Here is a 23,782-nt window from a genome sequence, read left to right as displayed (position 1 = left end):
ATGAGAGGAAGCATGCTAGAGGAGGAGAGGAGAGGATGCCTCAGCTCCGTCTGACTCTACAGCATCCTCAGCCTGAGAGAGATAGAGATAGAGAGAGAGGAAGAGAAAGCACAGCACATCACACTCACACTGCAATCATTCCATCATCCATCATCTTCCAGCCAGAGTCCTCTACACCCGCTCTCTTCAGCATCAAACCAGGTAAACCGTCTCTTTCATCTCTCCCTGCTTAACTTCTGTAGATGCACCTCTCATGTCCTGTGTTTCACCTGCCATTTCATTTCTGAGGTTTATTTAAAAAAGAAAAAAGATCAGTTAACACACACTATGCAGAGGTCAGTGTGATGTGTCTGTAAGACTCATGGGGAACATTGCTTTTGTTATTTTGTTTTGCTTTATTTTGATCCAACAATTATTTAAACTTGAGTAAAACCTGCTAAGCTGTTTGCTAGCATCTATTTTACGGTGAATGGGAAGATATTTCTTACAGTATTGACATTCTTAGAAAACAAAAATACAAATTTCTGCACCATCTATTAAAGACAAAGACTGAAAGTGTACCTAAAACATTAGTTCATTATGTGAAGTGTCTGCTTGTGGATACTCATCAAAAATGTCGGGGGGTTAGAAAGTGAAGGGGTCAGAAAATAGAAAGAAAACTGAAGAGATGAGTTTAGTAATATTTTGCACTCATTTTCTTTAGTATTATTTTGCTGTTTGTCAGTTTCAGCATTTCTATTTTTTGTTGTTTCTTGCAGCCCACAGTTATCAGAGGCGCATTTATGAATCCAGTAATGCTGTCAAATCAATCATCAGCAGCCTAGAGACAGAGGCAGGAAATGAAAGAACACTTTGTATCTTATAGCTGTCCACAGTCTCCAAATAGGGAAGCTCACATTAATAACTGCAGGCTGTGAAAGGCATCGCACTCTTGTTGTTGGCTGTAATCACGTTTGGGCAGCAAACTTTTCTTCTGAAATAATCTCCACTGTTAAGCACTGAAACAACAAACAGATAGGCTGTCTCGTCACGCAGCCTTAATGGAAACTTCATTTCCATATAAATGGCATTAGTACAGCTAAGGATTCGAATGATGTTGACATTCTTTCTCATCCACTTCTGATGGATTATTTGTATTTGTGATAGTGACTGTAATAGTTATTGGAGATTAGAGTGCCAGCTGGACCTTGGCCAGATTTTACAGGTGACTCACCTGGACAGTAAAGGACACAGTAACAAAATGTGCAAAAAAGCGGGGCATGTCTCCAAATGATCGCAGTAATGTGACAAAACAGGATTTGCTCCCTTCTTCAATTGCATATCATGTATAATTCCATTTAATTGCACATCTGCATATAATCATACATTCTATAGTACTGCTTCTGCCTTTATAATCTGTGAAGATGTTTTTCCACAACTCCAAAGTTCAGACTTAGAAGTCGGTTCCTTTTCCTGCATCTCACAGTCCAATTAATCTTCATTTCAAATTTCAAATTTTTCAGAGCCCTGCTGATGACACCCTGTATAAATAAAAATAATGCATGACCATTAAGGCATGGGAATAAACGAATGCCTTCGTAAGCTGTGCTCAAGGCTTAATTATCTAATTTCCGCTCCTTACTAAGTCATGGCCACCCATCATTTTTATCTATAAGGTTTGTCACCAGCAGGGCTCTGTAAAATTTAGACATACTGTTCTTTTTTCTTTTTTTATCTGTCTGTTTTCTCTACTCAGTAGCAGCTTTTTACAGCTACACATTGTTTCAGACTCGTAGTGTTGAGTTGTCTTGAGGATGGACAGAAACATCTTTGGATTTTTTCAAATCTGGAGCAAGAGTGGAGCTTGATTTTCTCCCCTCGCTCAATGATTCAAAGTGCTGCTTATCTGATGGTGACTGTTTCAGTGGTTTACCAGGTCTTGCACACTTATTAAAAGTCTAGTTTTCTCTATGGTTTTTAATCATTTTAGCCAGTTCTGAAAAACTCCTGTTTTTTATTTATTTTCATTTAACCTTCCCCTTCTTGATGCAAGTTAATTGTCTAATATGTAATTTTTTACTCGGTTATTGTTTTCACTAGTAAATGAAAGAAATAAATTGTGGTTTCTGACTTGTAGTATTGTAACTAAGAACATTTGTTGGAGGATAAGAATGCAAAATATTCTTAGTTCTTTCATCATTTTGTTATTTTAAGCATCTGAAGGCCAAAGATTATTGTGATCTTTACAAGAAAATGAGTGTGTTTATATACAATTTATTATTATTATTATTATTATTGTTGTTGTTATTGTTATTATTATTATTAATAATAATAATAATAATAATTTCAGAAGATCAGAGTTTGTCAGTAATTTGTTAGACATGTTTACATGCATCAAATAATGTAGAAACTCTAGGTCGACATTAGTCAGGCATTTATTATAATTCTGCCTTGCAACCTGCCAATAAACTCACAGAAGAAGGCATGTCTTAACTCAAACATCATGCTGCAGATTTTGTCAGCTTTTGACATTGAATTAATTTATACATGGATATAAGATTCACAGATTTATCATGTCAGCTAAAAAAAATTTTATTTTATTTAGAAAATGTAAAAAAGTCAGTACAGCAAAAAATACAGCATCACTACAGGGGGAGGTCACCAAAAGCTATAGGCTCCCTCCTTAAAGTGACCCCCCACCCTTTACACCAAAAAACCAACTTCCCAGACTCTCCCCATAACACATTGAACACATGTGTACACAACTCCCTGAACGAACATCAACAACACAACAACAACACAAACAGTACTTTTTACAGGGTCCCTCTCGCTCTGAACAGAGCATATAGAAGCCACCACAATATTAATGCTTCATTTTGTCAAGCATATAGTTGGTTTTAGCATAACAACAACAAACAACAGTGTTTATTACCATCCCACAGGTGCTATATGTATACAGGTGCTTAATGCTGCTTGCTATTGCGGTGTTCTGTTTTTGCACCTGTGTACACTGAGATAAATTAAAGAAATTAGAGTAAGTGTTAACAAGTGTTGAAAAAGCCAATTATTGGGCCAAAATCCTGCTTTCTTTATCTAATGTCTAGAAATCTAATAACAGCCTTAATCCAATCTTAGAAACCAGAGTATGCTGTTTACATGACCTCTTGAATAATCCAGTAATAATTGTCTGCATGTTTATACACTTAATGTTCAGTATACAGCAACATACACACCTGTTTTTTTATATATTTTTGCAATTTTACAATTTTGTATTTTAATTCCATTGTGTAACCATCAGTTGCTACTACTGCAGAATCAAACAAAAGAACAGACAGTAAATCTTATGTAGCTTTAACATCTGAAGGTTGCGTTTGCATCTAATATAACCTACCTGCAGTTGTGCTTTATTGAACTGCCTGGTAACTGGGTAGTAAAAGTATTTCAGTGCTCACCTTGAACAGTGAATGACTGTCTCTATTTAACTAGCCTCAGTGTTGAATGTCACCCACCCACCCACCTCTCATGTTCCCTGTATAAGAGCTCAAACTGGCCATTGAATTTGTCCTCATGAGTTTTCTATAGGTTTTTTTTTCCCTTCAGTTTTCAATAGTGGTGCTGAAGATATTATACACTTTTCTGGTACATGTACAAGCTTACCAGAGATGATACAGCTCACAGAATTTTCAAGGATGCTTTAATTCACCAAACAGAGACACTGTTGGGCAGCTTTAAAAGCCTCCTATCTTACATGCATAGTTGCAGTTATCTTAATGCTACTGTTTTGTGAAATGTTCATCTTGGCTTATATACCACATACTGCAAGTCTAATATGTGACAAAATACTATGTACATATTAAGGCATCTTGCTGTACTTGGGCTTGTAAGAAGTGTAAATATTATTTGAAGACATTAAGTAGAAAATGGCATATGTGATTTGCATTTGTTTCAACTGGAAGACCTGAATGTTTTTACAAATTGGAAACATCTTTCAAATTGTACTTACCAAATTAATTCTATATTGTTTTGTCGTTTTGTTTCTTTAATGTCCTTGCACAAATCCTGGGATATATATATATATATATATATATATATATATATATATATATATATATATATATATATATATATATTGGGCACTGCCACTGAGCATCAATTCAGAAACACAATATGAGGAACAAAGTATGGTAGCAAGTAATATCAACATAACTTGCAGTATCCCACGTTGACCACATTGGCAAATATATCACCTCATCAGGATAGGCAGGCAAAGGAGAGGGAGTGAGAATGAAGGACTGTCACCAACTTGTTCCTTTTTACAGGGAACTCAATTTGCTGCCTTCTTTATGTTATATCAAGAGTAAATTCAAATGCTGTCCTGAAGAAAACCCCATTAACCATCTCTGCACTGCTAGAACTGCTGGCAGAAGTAGGAACGAAGCTCAAAGTCATTTTGCTAGGCCTTACACAAGATATTGTCCTATAAACTGATGTTGGGTAGTCAGACTATATTAATGCCCAGTTTTGATAAAAAGATGGCAACAATCTTTAGGACAAGCTGCTGACTACATATTCCACAACTTCAGATATGCATATCACCAGAGTTGGATCAACAGAGTACAGGAAAAATCTTATTAATGTATTGCAACTTTAGTAATCTTAGAGAATTTCTACTAGTCCATTCATCTTGAAATGTTTATCTGATGTAAATTGTAATGGCATTTTCTATTGGTCTAAAAATATAGAGCACTGCACAAAAGTTTGTCCCTGAAAGTTTTAAATTATTAATTAAATTAAATTATTTAAAAAACTATTTATACAATAACTGCATATAGAAATGATCGTTTCTTGTATGTCAGTGTTTTTCATTTAACCATTTCCAAACCTGTCCTTGTGGAACCGCAGTATTATTTGTCTGGTAACTGGTTGGGCTAAACAATACTTCATTAAATTAAACCAGGAGTGCTGGTGATAGAATTTAAAGTCTCAGGGAACACAATTACTCAGTAATTGTGTTTATATGACACTTAGCAAAACTTGAAAGAAAAATACAGGATATAAATGTGAGAAAACACAGCTTTAAAAGGCTGCTCAGACACAGATCTGAGAACTGCGTGCGCATGGCTAATAAGCAGCTTGATTGACAGCTCTCTGTCTGTAACTCTTCTAGCCTGCTCTGCCACTCATACAGAACCAAAATCATTATCCAGTTTTTATGTGATGGTTACTGGATGATGTGCAGATATACAATTTAGTTATGCTGGGTTAGCTTTAGCTCGCTAAGTTTTCTGACTCTGAAATTGTTTTGTGTGGGCGGGGCAAGAGATTTGTGCTTTGTGGTTGGTAAGTAGGATACTTGTGTTAGCATGACCCAAAATCAGGATCACTCAGTTTATTTAGAGAGGAGAGAAATATGGTGAAATATATGGGTTATATGTGGGAGATTGGAACATTAATTAAAGGGTTTACTCAATACATGTTTACTGTTTTCCTGCAAGAGCCAGATTAACCTAATTATAAATAAAACACAGATTTAGGTTCCTTCGTTCATTAACAAACACATGTGATGACTGGGAACATTGAGGAAAAGTATAGAACCAAACCTATGTTCTTGTAACTAGCTCACAAGATAAAAAGTACTTTTTTTGAAAACTAGAAATTCTTGTTACTTTTTACTATATTCATGTTTGTTAGCATCTATTCTAATGCTACATTCAAGGAGAAATCAATTTCAATCCAGTTCAGTCATTCATGGTTTCAAATAATTTGCTTAGTTGCTATAGATATATATTCAAATATCCTGCAGAAATAAGATCTGTCATATTGAATGTACTTACATCAATAATATGACAATAGAAGCAGCTTGTAGCAACAACATATTTCTCTCTGTGGTCAACAATTTAAAGTACACCCTCCCTTCCAGAAGTAGCAGGGGTGTGAGGCTGATTTGAAAACATCATGCTATTACCACAAGGTGGAGTATGATCTCTCATTATGTATTTGGAGAAATGTTTTCTGAGTACACATACTGCATGGATTTACAGCATAGTAATGCAAAGCTTTTGCAACAATTATCATTATTATGGATTTGTAATTTAAAGAAAAGCACTTTCCTCATCTCTTTTTAAAAATCTTTAATGTTCAAAAGCTTTTAAGAGGTCATAAAACTCATTACGGTTTCATTACAGTTATGCCTAAAATGCTTCTTGGAAATAAGTATGTGGATTCAATATGTTTTATTAATGTGGAAATGATGTACACATTTAAATCTAATTCACAGTACTATTTTAGCATTTGACATATTTCAGCACAGTAATGACCAAGCTGTGAGGACACTGATGTCTGAATCACAGTAATTTCTGAAGGATTGTCTTTTCCCCTAATATGTCCACTCAGTTATGAAAGTCAAAGTGACACAGCTGTGAAACAACTGACCCTCTGCTGTCTAGAGAACAGCTGCAGACTTGTTGCCCACATGGTTAACTATAGCCATGATGCTATGCTACCTGGCATGACTCGTTGAGAGGTACAAGTATACAAAACTGTAGACTAAGTCTATACTATACAGTCCCTCCATACTGCCTGGGACAAATGTTTATATACTTTTTTAATTTGCCTCTGTGCTACACAGTTTTGCTTAAAGTGCATATTCTGAGATTTTAATAAACAGTATTTTTATACATTTTAGTTTTATCCTGTAGAAATTACAGCACTATGTTGATATGCCGCCACCATAGGGACATACACTATATTTCCAAAAGTATTCACTCACCCATCCAAATCATTGTATTCAGGTGTATATAAAACCAAGTACCTAGGCCTGCAGACTGCTTCTACAGACATTAGAGAAAGAATGGGTCGCTCTCAGGAGCTCGGTGAATTCCAGCATGGTACCATGATAGGACGCCACCTGTGCAGTCCAGTCGTGAAATTTCCTCACTACTAAATATTCCACAGTCAACTTTCAGTAGTATTATAACAAAGTGGAAGTGATTGGGAATGAAAGCAAGTCAGCCACAAAGTGGTAGGCCATGTAAAGTGACAGAGTGGGGTCAGCGAACACTGAAGCACATAGTGCACAGAAGTCAGCAACTATAATAGCTATAATCGTTATAGACCTCCAAACTTCATGTAGCCTTCAGATTAGCTCAGGAAAAGTGTGTAGAGAGATGGAAGCATGGAATTCATGGTGGAGTTTGGTGGAGGGGGGATTATGGTGTGGGGTTGTTTTTCAGGAGTTGGGCTCGGCCCCTTAGTTCCAGTGAAAGGAACTCTTAATGCTTCAGCGGACCAAGAGATATTGGACAATTTCATGCTCCCAACTTTGTGGGAACAGTTTGGGGATGGCTCCTTCCTGTTCCAACATGACTGCACACCAGTGCACAAAGTAAAGACACAGATGAGTGAGTTTGGTGTGGAAGAACTTGACTGGCCTAACCTCAACCCGATAGAACACCTTTGGAATTAATTAGAGTGGAGACTGTGAGCCAGGCCTTTTCGTCCAACATCAGTGTCTGACCTCACAAATGCGCTTCTGGATGAATGGTCAAAAATTCCCATAAACACATTCCTAAACCTTGTGGATTTCCCAGAAGAGTTGAACATGTTATAGCTGCAAAGGGTGGGCCGACATCATATTAAACCTTATGGCTTAAGAATGAGATCTCACTCAAGTTCATATGTGTGTGAAGGCAGACAAGTGAAGACTTCTAGATCTACACAGGGTTTTGAGATTACTCAGGTGGGTTTAATTGCTTCAGTAGTGATGATACTAAAGAGCTTCCAGCATCAAGGCTTCTGATCATCTTTGGCATCTGTTTTTGCTGTTTGTTAAATTGCTGTTGTTTGAACAAAACCTTGTATCTCCATTTTTGACTTTTTTGTTTTTGCTTTCCTCCCAATGACAGCTGGGATAGGCTCCAGCATCCCCCCGCAACCCTAAGGTAGAACCGGCTTAGATAATGTGTGTGTGTTGTCCTTTACATAGTATGCACATTTCATGATGAATGGACCAAAAGAACTCATTCAAAATGACTTGGAAAAAAGTCTGGTTCCATTGACTTACATTATAAGCAAAATTGATTTTTTGCTTCTCTTGTAAAGTTGCCACTTCAGAGATACTAGGTTTTGTTCAGACAACAGCAATATATATTTTATCCATATTTTATTATGTTTATTTCTAATATGTTCAACTTAGCCAGTAAATAGAAACAGTGCACCAACATTTGAAGAAAAATGCCATAATGAAATTCCCAGTAGAAGATGTGTTCGCTTATATTTCCTTAAAAATCAACAAAACATGGTAGTATTCAGACTTTTCCATGGGCTGTACACTGCAGTGTATTTCATTCACAGTGTGGAAAATATCCACATATTGAAATATATAATACAGTATTTTCACACTGGCCGTTATATGTTGACATTAGTCCATAATCCTGTCTTATACTTGACAGTGTGTTAAGATTTAAAGCCTCTGTGCCAGCAGCCAGTGATATGAGACCATGAGATGCTTGTTCTGTGCTTTGATCAGTTTTTTTTGACAGCCATGTGAAATGCAGCCATAAAGCTCGATAGAATAATGATATGACTCCAGTCCAAGCCACTGTATAGCTTGGGACATGAGGAGCATATGAATGCACAAAGGCTTCTTTTATATTATTTCTCCCAACAACTTGAATTTCCAGAGTGTGTTTTCATATGTCAAACGGCATTAAGCCAATAAAGAACCTAATAACAGTAGCTGTTCACTCGCTGTCTCTCTGCTGCATGCACGGATGCTCATCCACAATCCATACTCCAAACCATCCAACAAACTGTGTAATAGTAAAGAGAGAGGATTAGTTATTAATTAAGACTTTCCTCAACGTATTATGTCCAAATTTTCTTTTTGCTGCACTCAAGAAGCAATGCATAATACATGTGTAAATGGGTATTGCTTGATTTAACATTTGGTTTCAGCCTAAGAGCCAGTAGGATTAAACCAACATGAAACATGACCCCTTTTAGAATGTTGAAAGAAGATCATCAATGACAAAATCAGCGTTTTGTAAAAATGAATAGAACCACTAGTATAATAAAAGCTGAGAAAAATATTACTTTTGTTTTGCAATGCTATTCAATGTAGTTACACATTAATTACAGAACTATTATCAATGTTGTAATAATGTAATAAAATATGTAATGCAATGACAATGCAGTGAACTATGTTTATGTTTGATCTATGTGCAGACAGTATTGAAATGACCAACATGTAAAGCAGGCATGTCAAACTGGGGACCTTCCAGGCCAAAGTGCCATGGAAATAAGCATTAACCCTCATCTAACGTTATGAATTCAGTTCATGAAGGCCTTATTAATTAGCTGATGAGCTGAATCAGGTGTGTTTAATGAGGCACGATGCTGAAGTCTGCAGTGTTTTGGTCCACGAGGACTGGAGTCTGACACATGTGACGTAAAGGATGGACCATACATACAACTTTTCACCAAATTCAAATCCCACTAAAATATCTCATCTGCTTCGCTTATAAGCACAAAGGCAGTAGCATTTGAATGTTTAGAATCTGCACTTTCAGAAGAATTTCTCCTCTTGTCTTGAAATGAGGTATTAATGAGATGATATAAAATGAAACCATGCTTTTGTTATCATCACCATAACTGCGACTCCTAAAGGAATTTAATCACAGAATAATCACCAAAGATGAGAGGAATAGAATAGTATGTGCAGGTACAAAAGCCTTAAACATAATAATGAAGTCTGTACCACAAGCTGCATAACACTTATCAGCACTAAGAAGAAAAAGGCCAAAGTACAAATTGGTGGAAAGTTCAGGAATGAGTCAGTGACGTACCTGTGGAAATGGCTTACTCCTCTTTACTGCTGATGTAACAGAAGGTAGCATAAATAATTTCAGATGAGTACAAAGGAATTATTGTAGCCTGTTTAAAATGCCAGATACTCATTGGCTAAAGAGTCGCTGTACAATGAGATGATGGTCAGAGATATTTAGGGACTTCTCAGTCTTTACAGTATAATTCTGATTCTGTAAGCATTCAAATTGCATGCAGTTTTATGTTTGTATGCAGATATAAAATGCAAGAGAAAAGGTCAAAGTTAGAAACACACAGCTTTGTTGTATTTTACATGTAATCTAGAGACTATAACTAATGAATAGAAATTACCATACAGCCAAAATCTTTGCCAGTGTAAAGTTAGGTTGTTGTTGAAGCCCCATAGAAAAATATGCATATCTATAATACATATCAAGGGCATTATGGCTTAAAATGTGACTCAGCCAGCTCAGCTCTGATGGGATATTTGTTTTACAATAAACATTTTACATTGATCTAGTTGTAAAGCTGCTTATAGCTCTAAAGAGTTGTCTCTCTTGACATTTAGATTTGCTGTCCAGTGCAGTGGCCACAGAGTGCCATAAACCAAGAGGTCTTTAATGCCTGTGATAATGATTGCGACAAAATGTACTGGAAGAGCTCAGATGTGCAGACTCAGGGAAGTTTGCTGCAGTGAAATGGCTGCTTGTTTCCTACTTTGCCATAATGGTCACTCAGTGTGCATGCTGATTGGTCAAAATGACTCTGCCCTCCATGCGAAACGCTCCACTGCTACAGTAATGCCTGTACTTAGAGAGAGAGAGCACAAGAGCACAGTGTCTGATGGAGGATCTCAACGGACGCTTGGCTTCATTATAATAGAGATAGCATCTTCACAGCAAAATGGCCCTAGAGATCTAAAAAAAGTGGCTGCAAACGTCCAATTTCACGCCATCGTGCAGGCACCAATGTATTTACAAAGCTACATCTCTGCTTGTGCTAGAATGGAAAAAATATTATGGCAAGTTAAAGCATCTTAAATGTAAATAGTATATCTGAAATGTCTCTGGAGATTGTTCCAGTACTGCTATTATTATTCAACACATTTTCCACCCATTCTTTATATTTGTGGGTTAGGGTCTTATGAGGGTTAGGGTTAGGTTTTAGGTTGAGTTTAAGATTAGGGTTAGGATTAGGGCCAGAGCTAGGGTTGGGTTTTGGGTAAGGTTAGGTTTTGTGTAATGGAAGTGACGGTAATAATAAATGTACTTAATGTAAGTAATATATCAACAGGACAGCTACAAGATGTTTACTTCAGTGTATTCAGATGCTTCAGTACTGCTACTTCATTGATACTGTTGCATGCATGCACGTACACATATTTAGCCCTCCAGCATTTCTCTCCCGAGCCAGGCAGCCAGCACTGACAGCAGAATGCACAGCACAAGAAAAATTAAGAGGAGAAAAGGTGCAAGTGCTTTCACATTTATTACCTACACAAACTGACTGATTGAATTTGCTTAGTCTCATTACTCAAAATGAACTCTCTCTCTCTCTCTCTCTCTCTCTCTCTCTCTCTCTCTCTCTCTCTTTCTACCTCTATAAAATGCTCTATAGCTGTATGAATTAACTTTAGTCTCTAAGTGTAGGATTTGTCTCCACAAATGATTTGGAATTTTTTAGCAATCTCAGAGCCCATTACTATCAAAGCACACTAAATCTCAGAAACGCCTCTCTTTTTTGCCTCCCCCAATTTATGCTTGACGAATTCAGGAAAAAGCTCTGTTAACAAGAGGCTCTCAGTGCTGTGCCTGCATCCATCAAGACTCTCTCAGAGTCCTGCTTCTCCTTCCATTTGATCAGATCCATATGGCCAAATGCAAGCCAGGGTCATGCAGCACCCTCTGCAAGGTTTGAGATAGTGAAGTCATTTGTTGCTCTTTAGCTCGAATATGAAAAAATGAATATAAAGCAAAACTACAGAGGAGCTTCGGTAGCTGAAATGAGATTACACAACCAAGATAGTGTTCTTTCAGTATCCGCATATACCTGCTGAAACGCTAACCTGGTCCTGAGTCATGCATGTACTAACAAATTTGACTAGCATTATATTTCTTCTGTTTTCAGAGGCAGAAATAAATGGCTCACCATGAAACACCTCATGCTTCCTCATTGTTTCCTAGTTTATGCTAAATAATTGGCTTCACTCACTTGAAATTACTTTTTCATAGAACTGGAAGTCAACTTACACAATGTTATGCACTGTTTCATTCAATGAGAGTTTTTGCACATGTAGTAAATTAGTTTGAATTACCACAAACTGTACAAAGTCTAAATACCCCCAGTGCCTGGTTCCATGACATGTTGTTTATTTTCTAAGATAATATTGTCCACAATAACAAATATAAATATGGTCTTGAGTTAATATATTTGAAAATGTGTCAATTATTAGCATTATTATTACATTAACCACTAACAGCCACAGGTATCAGAGCTGCAGGATCTCATGCAATAGCTGTTGGTATGCACACACATAACTCATAATGTCTTAACTTTGAATGGAAGTTGAGCATACTGCTCAAAAGGCTGCTCAGGAATCATATACAGCAAGCACTCATAGGCCAGATTTTGGCTTACATATACATATTTCACAGTTGTCCATCAAAGTTGTCCATCAGTGCTTTCTGGAAAACTATCCCATGGGCAACATCTAGAAATGCTCCTGCTCAAATGTTATGTTAGCTTGCTAGCTTGTCTACAAAGTACTAGGATTGACATGGACTGGAAACATCATTTCTAAAAACATGAAGAGCTAGTTTGTGAAAACATTTCAATACAGCAACATACAGCAGATACTGGACATAAATATATTTAGGTGATAGCAGAGAATTGGTGAAGTTCAGCAATCTCACTGCTAGTATTTGACAGTTATTATCGCCCACCCCTAATTTTTCAGTGATATGAAGCTGAAGCCAGCTATTTGTTAGCTTCTTGTTCAAAGTTCCTCTTCCACCTTAAATAGTACAACAGGAGAAAGCATACTACTAGCGATGTTATGAAACAGACCATAATATCATGAAATGACATTAAACACATCACCCTACCCTTCCATCTTCACAAAAATCGTGACACCCTACCCCTAGGCGTGAACTCGCAAAACAGAAGGGTGATGGCTAAGTGGTAGGGACATGAAGTGACATGGGATTGGGCCTAAAACTTTTTTTTTCAGTAACTACAGGGACTTCAATGCAAACTGGTGGAACTATTCTTAGATTACATAGAAATTATATAGATAAGTAATATAGATATTATTAGATCTATAGAACTCTACAATAAAACTTTGGGCCTGGCTATGTAAGGAGTTAACCTGGCTGAAGAAGATATCTATAGCTCAGTGACGTAACCGCTTCATGTCATGAGTAAAATGATCCTAACACCACTTGATTTTGAAGATATCCCAGGGCCCATATTTATGACATGTCTCAGAGTAAGAATGCTGATCTGGGATTAATCTGTATCAAGGGTCACCAATCTTATGCGCAGAGGGCTGGTGTGGCTGCAGGAGAAGCACACCTGATTCCACTGCAAAGGCCATGCTGGTTATTTTTTGCCATTTTACTTGTTTAAGATTAAAATAAACCATTTTGACAAAAAATGTTTTGACAAAATAAACCCCTCAAGGCAACTGCGCTTATTCTGACATACTTCAGACCAATGGTGACCAACACTTGTCCTGGAGATCTACCGCCCGCAGAGTCTGGTTTCAACCACAATCTGCCACACCTGCTCCAGCTAAGTAACTTCTTCAGAACTTCTTGATTGGTTGGATCATATGTTTTAGTGTTAAAAAGTGAGAGCAGCATGTTAGACGCAGAATGGAACTAAACTCTGCAGTAAAGTAGGTCTTCAAGAGGAGGGCTTGTGATCTTTGCTTTAGATTGTGTTTCATGTCCCTGGGCTCTTTTTTCCTGCTACTCCAGTGAGTCACACATTTTTAGTAGTGTTTATTCAGTAGTGTACTCAACTCATCTTGCTTAGCTGGCAAAATGTCTGGGGAAAAATGGTAGTTTACAAAGTACAATCCAGAACAGAATAAAACAATAGCAATGGAAAAAGACTGATCAGACAACACAAGCTATGGCAATAAACAACAACAAATATGTCATAAAGGTTTGGTTTGCTGCAAATATGTCACTGCTTTTAGAAAAAAACCATGTATCTCCATTTTTGTCCTTTTAACTTCAGCACATGGTTTGAAAACCCCAGCTGCAATTTATATTCTGTAATAATTTAATGATGAATGGACCAATAAAAGTGGTTCAGGATTGCTTGGACTAAAAGCTTGAAACACTAAAAGACATATAACAAAATATACTAAAACAATCATAGGTGTCACAATTGGCCCCTCCCGCTCCTCCATGTGCTTGTGTTTTCAGTCTTCCATGTGTGTCTGTTTACATGTCCCTGTGCTTCTTGTTTGGTTTCCTCCCGGTTCTGCCCCCTTGTTCCTTGACTCCGCCCCTGATCTTTTCCACCTGTTTTCCACCTGTGTCTTGTGAACCATTGTTATGCCTGCTGTATTTAACCCTGTGTTTTCCCGAGTTTCTCACTGGTCTTTGTTTGATATGCTTTGCTTGTGTTTATTTTGTATTCTTGTGCTGTTTGAAGTGTTTGAAGTGTTTGTTTATTCTGACCTCCGTTGTTTGTTTATCCTGTGTTTCTTTTGTTATGTCTGTTCCCCTTTCCATCCATGTTGGCTCTATGACCCTGGACTGTTTTGACCCTGACTGTGAATTTGCCCTTAATAAATCTCGCTTATCTCAGCATATGCATCTGTCTCATCGCTCCATGGCGTTACAATAAGATACAATGTCCAGTACAAGAATAAGTAAAATCATATAAATATTATGCAGGTGACAATGTAGTGGTGAGTGTCACGGCCAGTGGATAAACTGAGTGACATTATGCACTGTAAACGATAAGGTTTGTTTATAGTTGTGCAGTATGCCTGGGTATATGAATAAGTGGCAGTGTAATATGCAATATTTATGGATGTATAAACATCCATAAGATAAGCTTGATGACCCCTTGCTTTCAATTGACCTGAATGAACTGTGTTTGATAAATATGGACACATGGAGACAATGTAGAAATAAGATAGCAACAGCTAGGGTTTAGCTCAAGCAATAAGCATGTTTATTCATGACTTCTGATCCATTTATTTTGCACTATTAAAAAACTAAAAAAAAGATTTGATCATATAGAGTCATAAAAAATGTCCCTGGGGTATTACAGCCTTTTCAGTTCAGAGAACAAATACTGTTACTTTCTCAGACCTGCTTGATGTTTCTCTTTTCAGACTTTCTGGAATATGTTGACCTGAAAACTGCCTTGTCTGTCCTTTTAAAGCTGAATCCGTTTTCCTTGCACGTCTAGTTTCCCCCTCACTGTGCTGCGTTCTACTGCTAGTAGAGACATCATTGTCTGCTTAGAAACGGTGCAGAGAGAGAATGAAATCTGTGAGACTTTGTTTCATATCTGAGGAGAGTGATGGAGTTCCCCTTTTCCTTGTGGAGCCATTCTCACTTTTATTCACTCCCCCGCTCTTGCTTTCATCATCGCCTCATTGCTGGGCTGTAATTCACTTTGGCTTCATGTGTGAGATGGTGCAGTTGTGGCCTGTCCTTTCACTCTTTGCCTCCCATTAGCTCTTGCTTTCTCTCACTCGCTCAGTCTTGCCCCTGCTTTGTCCCTGCCTGTTCCTCTTTCTGCCTGTCTGCCTTTTCTCTGCTTGTGTCCTGCCACCCTTTGTTTTTCTCTCTGCTCTAGACATGGTCCCTCTCGTTGTAGTCTACAGTGGTTGTTACACCTTTAAGAATGACTGGAGGAAGTTGTCTTATTCTGTTGACTTTATTGTACTTTACCACATTTATTATTTACATTTTATTCACTTTCATAGTATTTTATGTGTTTTGTATGTAATTTTGTAGAATATTATGCATTGTAGGATCCATTTATTGCGTCCAACAGTATTGTCTGTACGAAGAGTCAGAAAAATCCAGAAAGAAAAAATATAGTCATGTGCAAAAGTTTGGGTGCACATGGTCAAATGACATTTTTATTGATTTTGTGAAAAGAGAAAATAAGCAAGCACATCCTCTAGAGAGAACACATTTCTATACATTTTACTGCATAATTACAGTTTATTTGCTGAATTTAATACATGGGGGAAGAAAAAACTAAATATGCAATGTGGCCTGTGCCAAAATAATGGCACATTTTATAGTTTTCTCGTCTCCAGGCTTTTTATTTTATTGACCTGTTTTAAAACATAAGGTTCTGAAAAGGTACAAATATGTACTTTTCACCTGGAAAAATGGATTTAAGGTGCACAATTGGACCTTTAAATCACTGATGAACCTTTGAGGTACATTTATCTTGTTTGTACCTTAATAAACAAAAAATGTACCTTCACAGTACCTTTATTTCTAACAGCGATGTCTTACAAACAAAATTCTAAATTGATATACAATGATTGTAAACTTGGAACTTGAATAATGATGCTAAATACCAACACAATCAGTTGTGTTCTTTATTGAAAATTAGTAAAAGTTTAGTCATTATTTAGTCTTTAAATAGCATTAATAAATCACACTAAATGTGTTGGTACATTTGTAGCTAAAAACCAGTGTGTAGTTCATTCCGTTGAGTCTGAATTGGCGTTCCAACATTTAGATTGAGATTGCTTTATGCCATTTCTTTTTGCTGACCGCTGAACTTTTTTCATAATTGTTCACTAGATGTAAGTTTAAAATAAACATCTCAGCATGGTCTGGACCTTTTGTGGTATGAATTCGTCATCGGGGTCTCAGGTACTTAGACGAGTTGAACACTTGGAGCAAGATTATCATCAGTAATAACAAAACTGAGCTTGTCTAATCTGAGCTAAACTGTTTCGTGCCAGCCACCCGGCCAACTCCAATATCACATCAAACTGTCACCCCATGTGAACCTTATTTCAGCCTTCTCTGTCACATCGAGAAACAATAAGAACATATGACGATGAAGAACACATGGAACAATGACAACGTCTGATCCTCCTCTCAAGATTCTGCTCACAGCAGCACAGCTTAGAAATGAGCTGTGATTACCCTCTCCCCTAGACCGCTGCTAATGCAAATACAACCTATTCCTATTCCAGCCACGGATGTAATTAGTGTTGTGTTGTTTCTAATAACCTCATATTTGCTATTTTTGTGGTCTGAACCACCGTCCGTCCCATTGTAGTTGTGGGGTGGGGTGGAAGGGGGGGGGGGGTAGTGTTGTCTTTTCTCATCTCCGCTCTCAGATCAAATTCTTATTTAGCGAGCATCTGTCTGCTTCCCTCGGCAGTGTGTTTGCTCCATGAAAGCTTCGAAATTGGTGTCAAAGGTGTTGCTGTGTCGTCAAGTATTGTAAATTAAGAAGGAGAACGGCTGAGAACACAAGGGCAAAGTGTGTGACAGATACACAAACAGACGTGTGACAGATTTCGACTCTGATGATGTCTTTTTTTTTATCCTCACATGCACACCATGTTGCAGTGTTACACGGTCCCATTGCTGTGGCTGTGAATGCAGTATGTGTTGTGACAGTTCTGGTTTTTGCGCGTACAGGAGATAAACATTATTGCCTCAGGGCCTTGATGTTTAAAAGTAAAGGCTCTAAAAAGGTTCTTTGGAGTGACGCAAGAGAGGAATCATTTTGGCTCCAGTGAAACTTTCAGTTGATAGATTTTTAATGTTGAGGTCTAGGCTTTGACTGGTTTCAGCAGTCTCGCAGATTTTTTTTTAGATTTAAAGAGTGGAGCTTCATTTTCTTCTGTCTCTCAAAGCTGAAAGTTAAAGAACTGTTTATCTGATGGTCACAAGTTTGATGGTCTACCAGCTCAGTTTTGGTGGTCTAATAGGTCTTGCCCAGTTGTTAGGAGCCCCCATTTAATAATCGGCTCTCTTTTAATATTTTTTATTTTTTATCAATTTATCAACATATCAATGTATCAGTATGCAAGTGGATTATCTTATATCTCCTCAATAATATTTGTCCTCAAAATATATTTGATATTACACTTGGTGTGGGAGGTTTTCTGTAAATTATATGTTTCATGCTTTTTTCTGACACTGGAAAATGTGTGTGTAATGGCCATTTTAATAATAAGTTAAATAAACAAAAGTTTGGTGTCTGACTTTTACACAGTACTGTATAAAATGTATGTGTTTACAGGGACATTAAATGTGTCTGTTTCCTTTTGGGCCCTACAGGTACAGCAAATGGACTATCACAATATAGGAAGTCAATCATTGAATTCCCCTATCCATGGATGCCATGACAAAATTGCCATTACTCCGGAAGAGCCCATTATTAAGTGATCGGATACACCGGAATCCAGTAATGACCACATGTCTCTTGGAGGAGCTTCTCTAAAGGCAAGCACTCTCTGTCAAGTGCAGAGGGTAACCTCATAATGCTTTGATTCACAAGCCTAGTTTCCTGATTAACAGCTGGAATGCACTGTCTTGGCCAAGTCTGAGTGTTTCAGAGCCTCTGAGAGAACCTAGCCCTCAAACACCTGTAGCACTCTCTTATAGGAGCATAGGTTTATTTACAAATGAACGAGGAATGTCTGTGCTGGAAATTCCGCAGATGAGACCATTTAGTCAGGCAATTCCTATTTGCTGTAAGCACTGCCAAAAAGATCCAGAGCTGATTTTTGGATGAGTTCTTGAGACCCTTCCAAGTGGGCTGTGGAGCAAACCCCAAGGACTCAGCTGTTGCTTTTACTTTGCCCACCTAAGGACACATCTGGTGCATAAAGGGATAAAATAAACAATCATCACATTATACCTTCTCCTCCTGAAGAGCTGTGTCAGCTTTTAGACAAAATATTTGTGCTTTTTAATAGGAATGCATATCAAACAAGGCTTGGGCAAATAAAAAAGCACAAAATGGCAGAACTATCAGGATATAATGGCACTGAAGACATTCTCTTCTCAACAGGCATTCCCTTCAACTCCACTGCTGATTATGAAGATTTTGAGCCAGAGTCGGATGCTAGCAAGATCATTATCCCCTCCATCTATGCCCTAGTCTGCTGCGTGGGCATCATAGGCAATGCCATGGTCATATACGTCATACTTAAGTATGCCAAGATGAAAACAGCCACCAACATTTACATTTTGAACCTTGCTATTGCTGACGAACTGTTCATGCTGAGCGTTCCATTCTTGGCTACATCAGCTGCAGTGCGCCACTGGCCATTTGGATCACTGATGTGTCGGCTGGTCCTCAGCGTGGATGGCATCAACATGTTCACCAGCATCTTTTGCTTGACGGTGCTGAGTGTGGACCGGTATATTGCGGTAGTGCATCCAATCAAGGCTGCGCGCTACCGTCGGCCTACTGTTGCTAAAGTGGTCAACGTTTGTGTGTGGGGACTATCACTTCTTGTCATTTTGCCCATTATTATCTTTGCTGACACAGTCCCAGCAGAGGATGGAGGGGTAGACTGCAACTTCCTGTGGCCTGAGGCCTCATGGTCAGAGGCGTTTGTGGTCTACACGTTCTTGCTGGGTTTCTTGCTGCCTGTGGCAGCTATCTGCCTTTGCTACTGCCTGATCGTGGTGCGAATGCGAGCGGTAGGGCTAAAGGCAGGCTGGATGCAGCGCCGGCGCTCTGAGAAGAAGATCACCCGCATGGTGTTGCTTGTGGTTGCAGTTTTTGTCCTTTGCTGGATGCCCTTCTACATCGTGCAGCTGATTAGCGTATTCCGCCAGCCACCTGACCCCATGGTGACTCAGCTGTTTGTCATTCTAAGCTATGCTAACAGCGGAGCTAATCCTATTCTATATGGATTTGTGTCTGACAACTTTCGGCGGTCCTTCCAGCGAATTGTGTGCTTCCGCTGGTTGGAGAATGGGCTAGATGCAGAGCAGGTGGACTACTATGCTGTGGCCCTAAGACGGCAGACGACATGTGGGCCACAGGACTTTCCTAAGGAATGCTTAGCCTCTGATACGGTGTTTCGCAATGGAACATGTACCTCGCGTACCACCACCTTGTGAAATCACACACATTTTATTCTTTTCTCTGGCTCAATCCAGAAAAATGAGGTTTTTAATTGTGAATGGGAAGACAAGAGAATTCATAAACAGTACTTTCAATTTGAAGCCAGAATGATATGAAAAAAAAGCATGTTGATGGTTAGCAAGTCATTCATCGTATGTCATCTAACTGGTTGTAATCCATATTTTTGTATAGTCATTCTAACAAAGCAGTTAATGGCCATATGTGTTGAAAGTTTAAAGTTAATTGAGTCCATAAGTGTCAGTGCTTTAGCATGTTTTCACTATCAGTAAGACACAATCAGCCATATCCACATCACTGTTCTTGCTTAAGTAATGCTTTCTCCTTGTCACTTGTCCAAATTTGAGCTCATTAACATGAATGTGTTATAGGTTGCTTAATGTTATATTAAAGGATGTTCAGGTTATGAGTTTGTGAATCTATCTAAGTGTCAAATATTTGGAATTTATTGGAGTAAACAAATCCCACCATGTTAGCTTATGTGTAACTGAGACACTATTTAACAGTAGGCCTTTATTATTTACCTATATCTTAGCAGATATAGTTTGGATACTTGAAGTTTTTTGCTTCAAGTATCCAACCAAATCAAAGCTAAGGAGCTGATGTCAGTGACATGCTGTTCAAAGATACACTCTTATAAATAAAGGTTTTTAAATGTCTTTCAGTGGTTCCATCCATTGAGAATTTCTGTTAATGGTTCTTCAACACTCTTAGCAAAAAAAGTTCTTCATAGCACTAAGAACAACTCTGTAACTTACAATATTACCACATTTCTTTGGTGCTGCACAGAACCATTTTAAAAGGTTCTTTAAGAAACCACATGTGACACGTTTTAAAGCTCCAGTGACACTGCTATATCTGCTCCACTTGTGCCAGTGCATCACACTAACATACCACTATGTTAGCATCACTGCAGAGCTGAGAACGATCCACCACTCAAATAGCACCTGTTCTGAGGGGGTGCTTTTAGGGTCCTGACCATTGAAGAACAGGGTAAAAGGGGGCTAACAAAGTATACAGAGAAACAGATGGACTATAGTCTGTAAGTGTAGCACTACAAAATGCATCCATATGTTAAGTGGAGCTGATAAAATGTACAAAAATTGTAGATATAAGGACATGTACTTAATTAAGTGGGCGGTAATATACAGACATAGTCACATAGCTGAAAGCTCATAACAATAAAAATATTTAAAATACATACAGAAGTCATAAACTACATGGGTATAACCAAATGAAATAATGTGAAAATACTATAGCACACAAGTGTAAACTCCTTTGAGTATAGCCACCAAAACTAGTCTTTGCCTTAAATAGACATGATTTATGTCCCCTTATCATGTAATTATCCACAATACATTTTCTTAAATGCATTAAAATGAGCACCTAAGCTGTATTAGCAGGTTATGTTACATTAACTATGCTTACTAAACCTTGATTTAAACCTATTCTGCCAAAGTGAGCCACTATTTCCTGCCCTGCTCATTAGTTAATGACAGTGCATAGAATCTGATGGAGAATTTGAAACTCTTGAAGAACCATATTTTTAAAGGGCTTTCTATTTGGTATGGTTCCACGGAACCTCTAGCCCCTTATTTTAATAGAGTCCTGTTTCAGAGCATGCAAGGGAACCATCACTGTCATTTTCACATGACAACATTCAGCAATATCATCACTGCATATGATCCTGTTTAGGCATAACAGAATGTAAACAAACCCATGGCATACATTCAGCATTAATGCTCACAAGCAGATGTTTCCATTTAAAGCTGTGATTCCTTTAATCACCGATCAGACAAAATGTCTTACACTCACACATTTTACTGGATCCACAACACAGCTCGAATCTCATGTTTCACCAATAAAAACATCTCACAAAGCAAAAGACCTTGAGGTCTGTAAGAAGAAGGAAGATGCTGAAAGCCTTTGTGAGTTCTGTGGGGGAATTTAGCGTGTATTCCACTGGTTCCAATAAAGCAAATCCTCAACAAACAAAAGAACAAATTGCAGCCCCTAGGAAAACACAAATCAAGCACACATGTCACGATTGGCGCTCAGTCTTTCCATGAAGACAATGGAAAGACTGAAAGGCAAAGTAGTTTTACACATGTGAAAGTCTAAATGTCAAGGAGTGTAATTCAACAAAACAGAAGACTTCAGACTGAGAAGTGATCAAGGAGCGGTTCACGATTTAGATACAACTTTTGTTGTTTTTCTCAGTGGCTTGTTTGAATATAGAGTTGACATTATCAAGCTGTGCTCAGTGGCTCATGAAAGCATGTATATGTTTCATACAATAAAACTGAGAATGACAAAGTGTTTCATATTGTCTGTGCTGAAAACACTTTAAAAAACAATAGTAAAAGAAAGCTTTTCTGTTGCATCTGCAGTGTATTGTTCAAGGAAAGGTTTCCTTAATTAAAAAAAATACTAATAATAGAAGGCCTTGGACAGTTGCTGAGTTTTGTCTGCAAATATTTATATTTATTTATTTTTTAATGCAAGAAGATATGTGCAAAACAAAAAAGAAAAATAAAGCTATAAATCTGTAGTTTGTTCTCTAAGGTGGGGCTATTGTTCCACAGTGAGCATTATTTGGCATTCTGAGACCTGTATTATTCTATGTCAAGTAGTCTTTACTGTCATTCTTCAAATTTCATTTAATCATGAAATTTAATTTAATCATGAAGTCCAGCAACTGCCCAAGTTACAAATCTTCATTGCAAAAAAATTGTGACAGTGAAAACAATGATTAGTAGATTTTGTTTGAACTGTATTATGTTGAAAACAGTCCAATTATTCCAGTTTTGGAAAGCAGAGCGTTTTGCTGTTCTTGTGTTATACAGATCTGCCTTACAGGGTAACTGTACAGGGCATTTGTTGTCATATTTTGTGTTGCGTAATGTGCCACATGGTTTCAATGGGAGACAGGTCTGAACTGCAATCAGGCCAGTCTAGCATCTGCACACTCTGATTATGTCATGCTGAAAAAGATGTTGTCTGAAAGGCAGCATATGTTGTTCTAATATGTTTATATATCTTTCAATCTTAATGGTGTCTTCATAAATTTTGCAAGATATTGATGCCATGGGCACTAGTATACTATGTTAACATGACAGAACTTTATACTGGTAACAACCTGGATGACCCTTTTCTTCTTTGGAGAACACCACATCCTTTATGTCTATAAAGAATCTTAAAGTTTGACTTGTCAGAAAACAATGCGTGTTTCCACTGTGCATCAGTTTCAGATGAGCTTGAGTCCAGAGAAGGCGGCAGCATTTCTAGATATTGTTGACATATGACTTCCACTGCCTTGCCCTTTACACACAAATATACATTATATAGCCAGAGGTATTCAGTCACGCATTGAATTCAGGTCTTTTTAATCACTTCCATGGCTACAGGTGAATAAAACCAAGCACTTAAGCATGCAGACTGCTTCTACAAACATTTGTGAAAGAATGGGGCGAATTCAAGCATTGTACCATGATAGGACGCCACCTGTGCAAAGTCCAGTCGTGAAATTTCCTCATTAGTAAATATTCCACAGTCAACTGTCAGTGGTATTATAACAAAGTGGAAGTGATTGGGAACAAAAGCAACTCAGCCATGAAGTGGTAGGCCGCATAAAATGACAGAGCGGGGTCAGCAGATACTGAGGTGCGTAGTGTGCAGAGGTCGGCAACTTTCTGTAGAGTCAATTGCTACAGACCTCCAACTTCATGTGTTTTCAGATTAACTCAAGATCAGAGTGTAGAGAGCTTCATAGAATGGGTCTCCATGGCCGAGCAGCTGCATCCAAGCCTTATATCACCAAACGCAATGCAAAGCATCAAATGCAGTGGTGTAAAGC

At 37.9% G+C, this 23,782-nt stretch overlaps 1 protein-coding gene across 1 annotated transcript; it reads left to right on the top strand.

Moving 5' to 3' along the window:
* On the top strand, positions 1–22,228 carry sstr1b (somatostatin receptor 1b). The gene is made up of 2 exons (XM_037545415.1): positions 1–201; positions 18,105–22,228. The coding sequence occupies exon 2, from the start codon at positions 18,789–18,791 to the stop codon at positions 19,902–19,904; it is 1,116 nt and encodes a 371-aa protein (XP_037401312.1). The 5' UTR covers positions 1–201; positions 18,105–18,788; the 3' UTR covers positions 19,905–22,228.
* The last annotated feature ends 1,554 nt before the right edge of the window (positions 22,229–23,782 follow it).

This window comes from Pygocentrus nattereri, chromosome 2, assembly GCF_015220715.1.
Source record: "Pygocentrus nattereri isolate fPygNat1 chromosome 2, fPygNat1.pri, whole genome shotgun sequence".
NCBI classification, from domain to species: Eukaryota; Metazoa; Chordata; class Actinopteri; order Characiformes; family Serrasalmidae; genus Pygocentrus; species Pygocentrus nattereri.
This window is presented reverse-complemented; position numbering and strand designations above follow the sequence as displayed.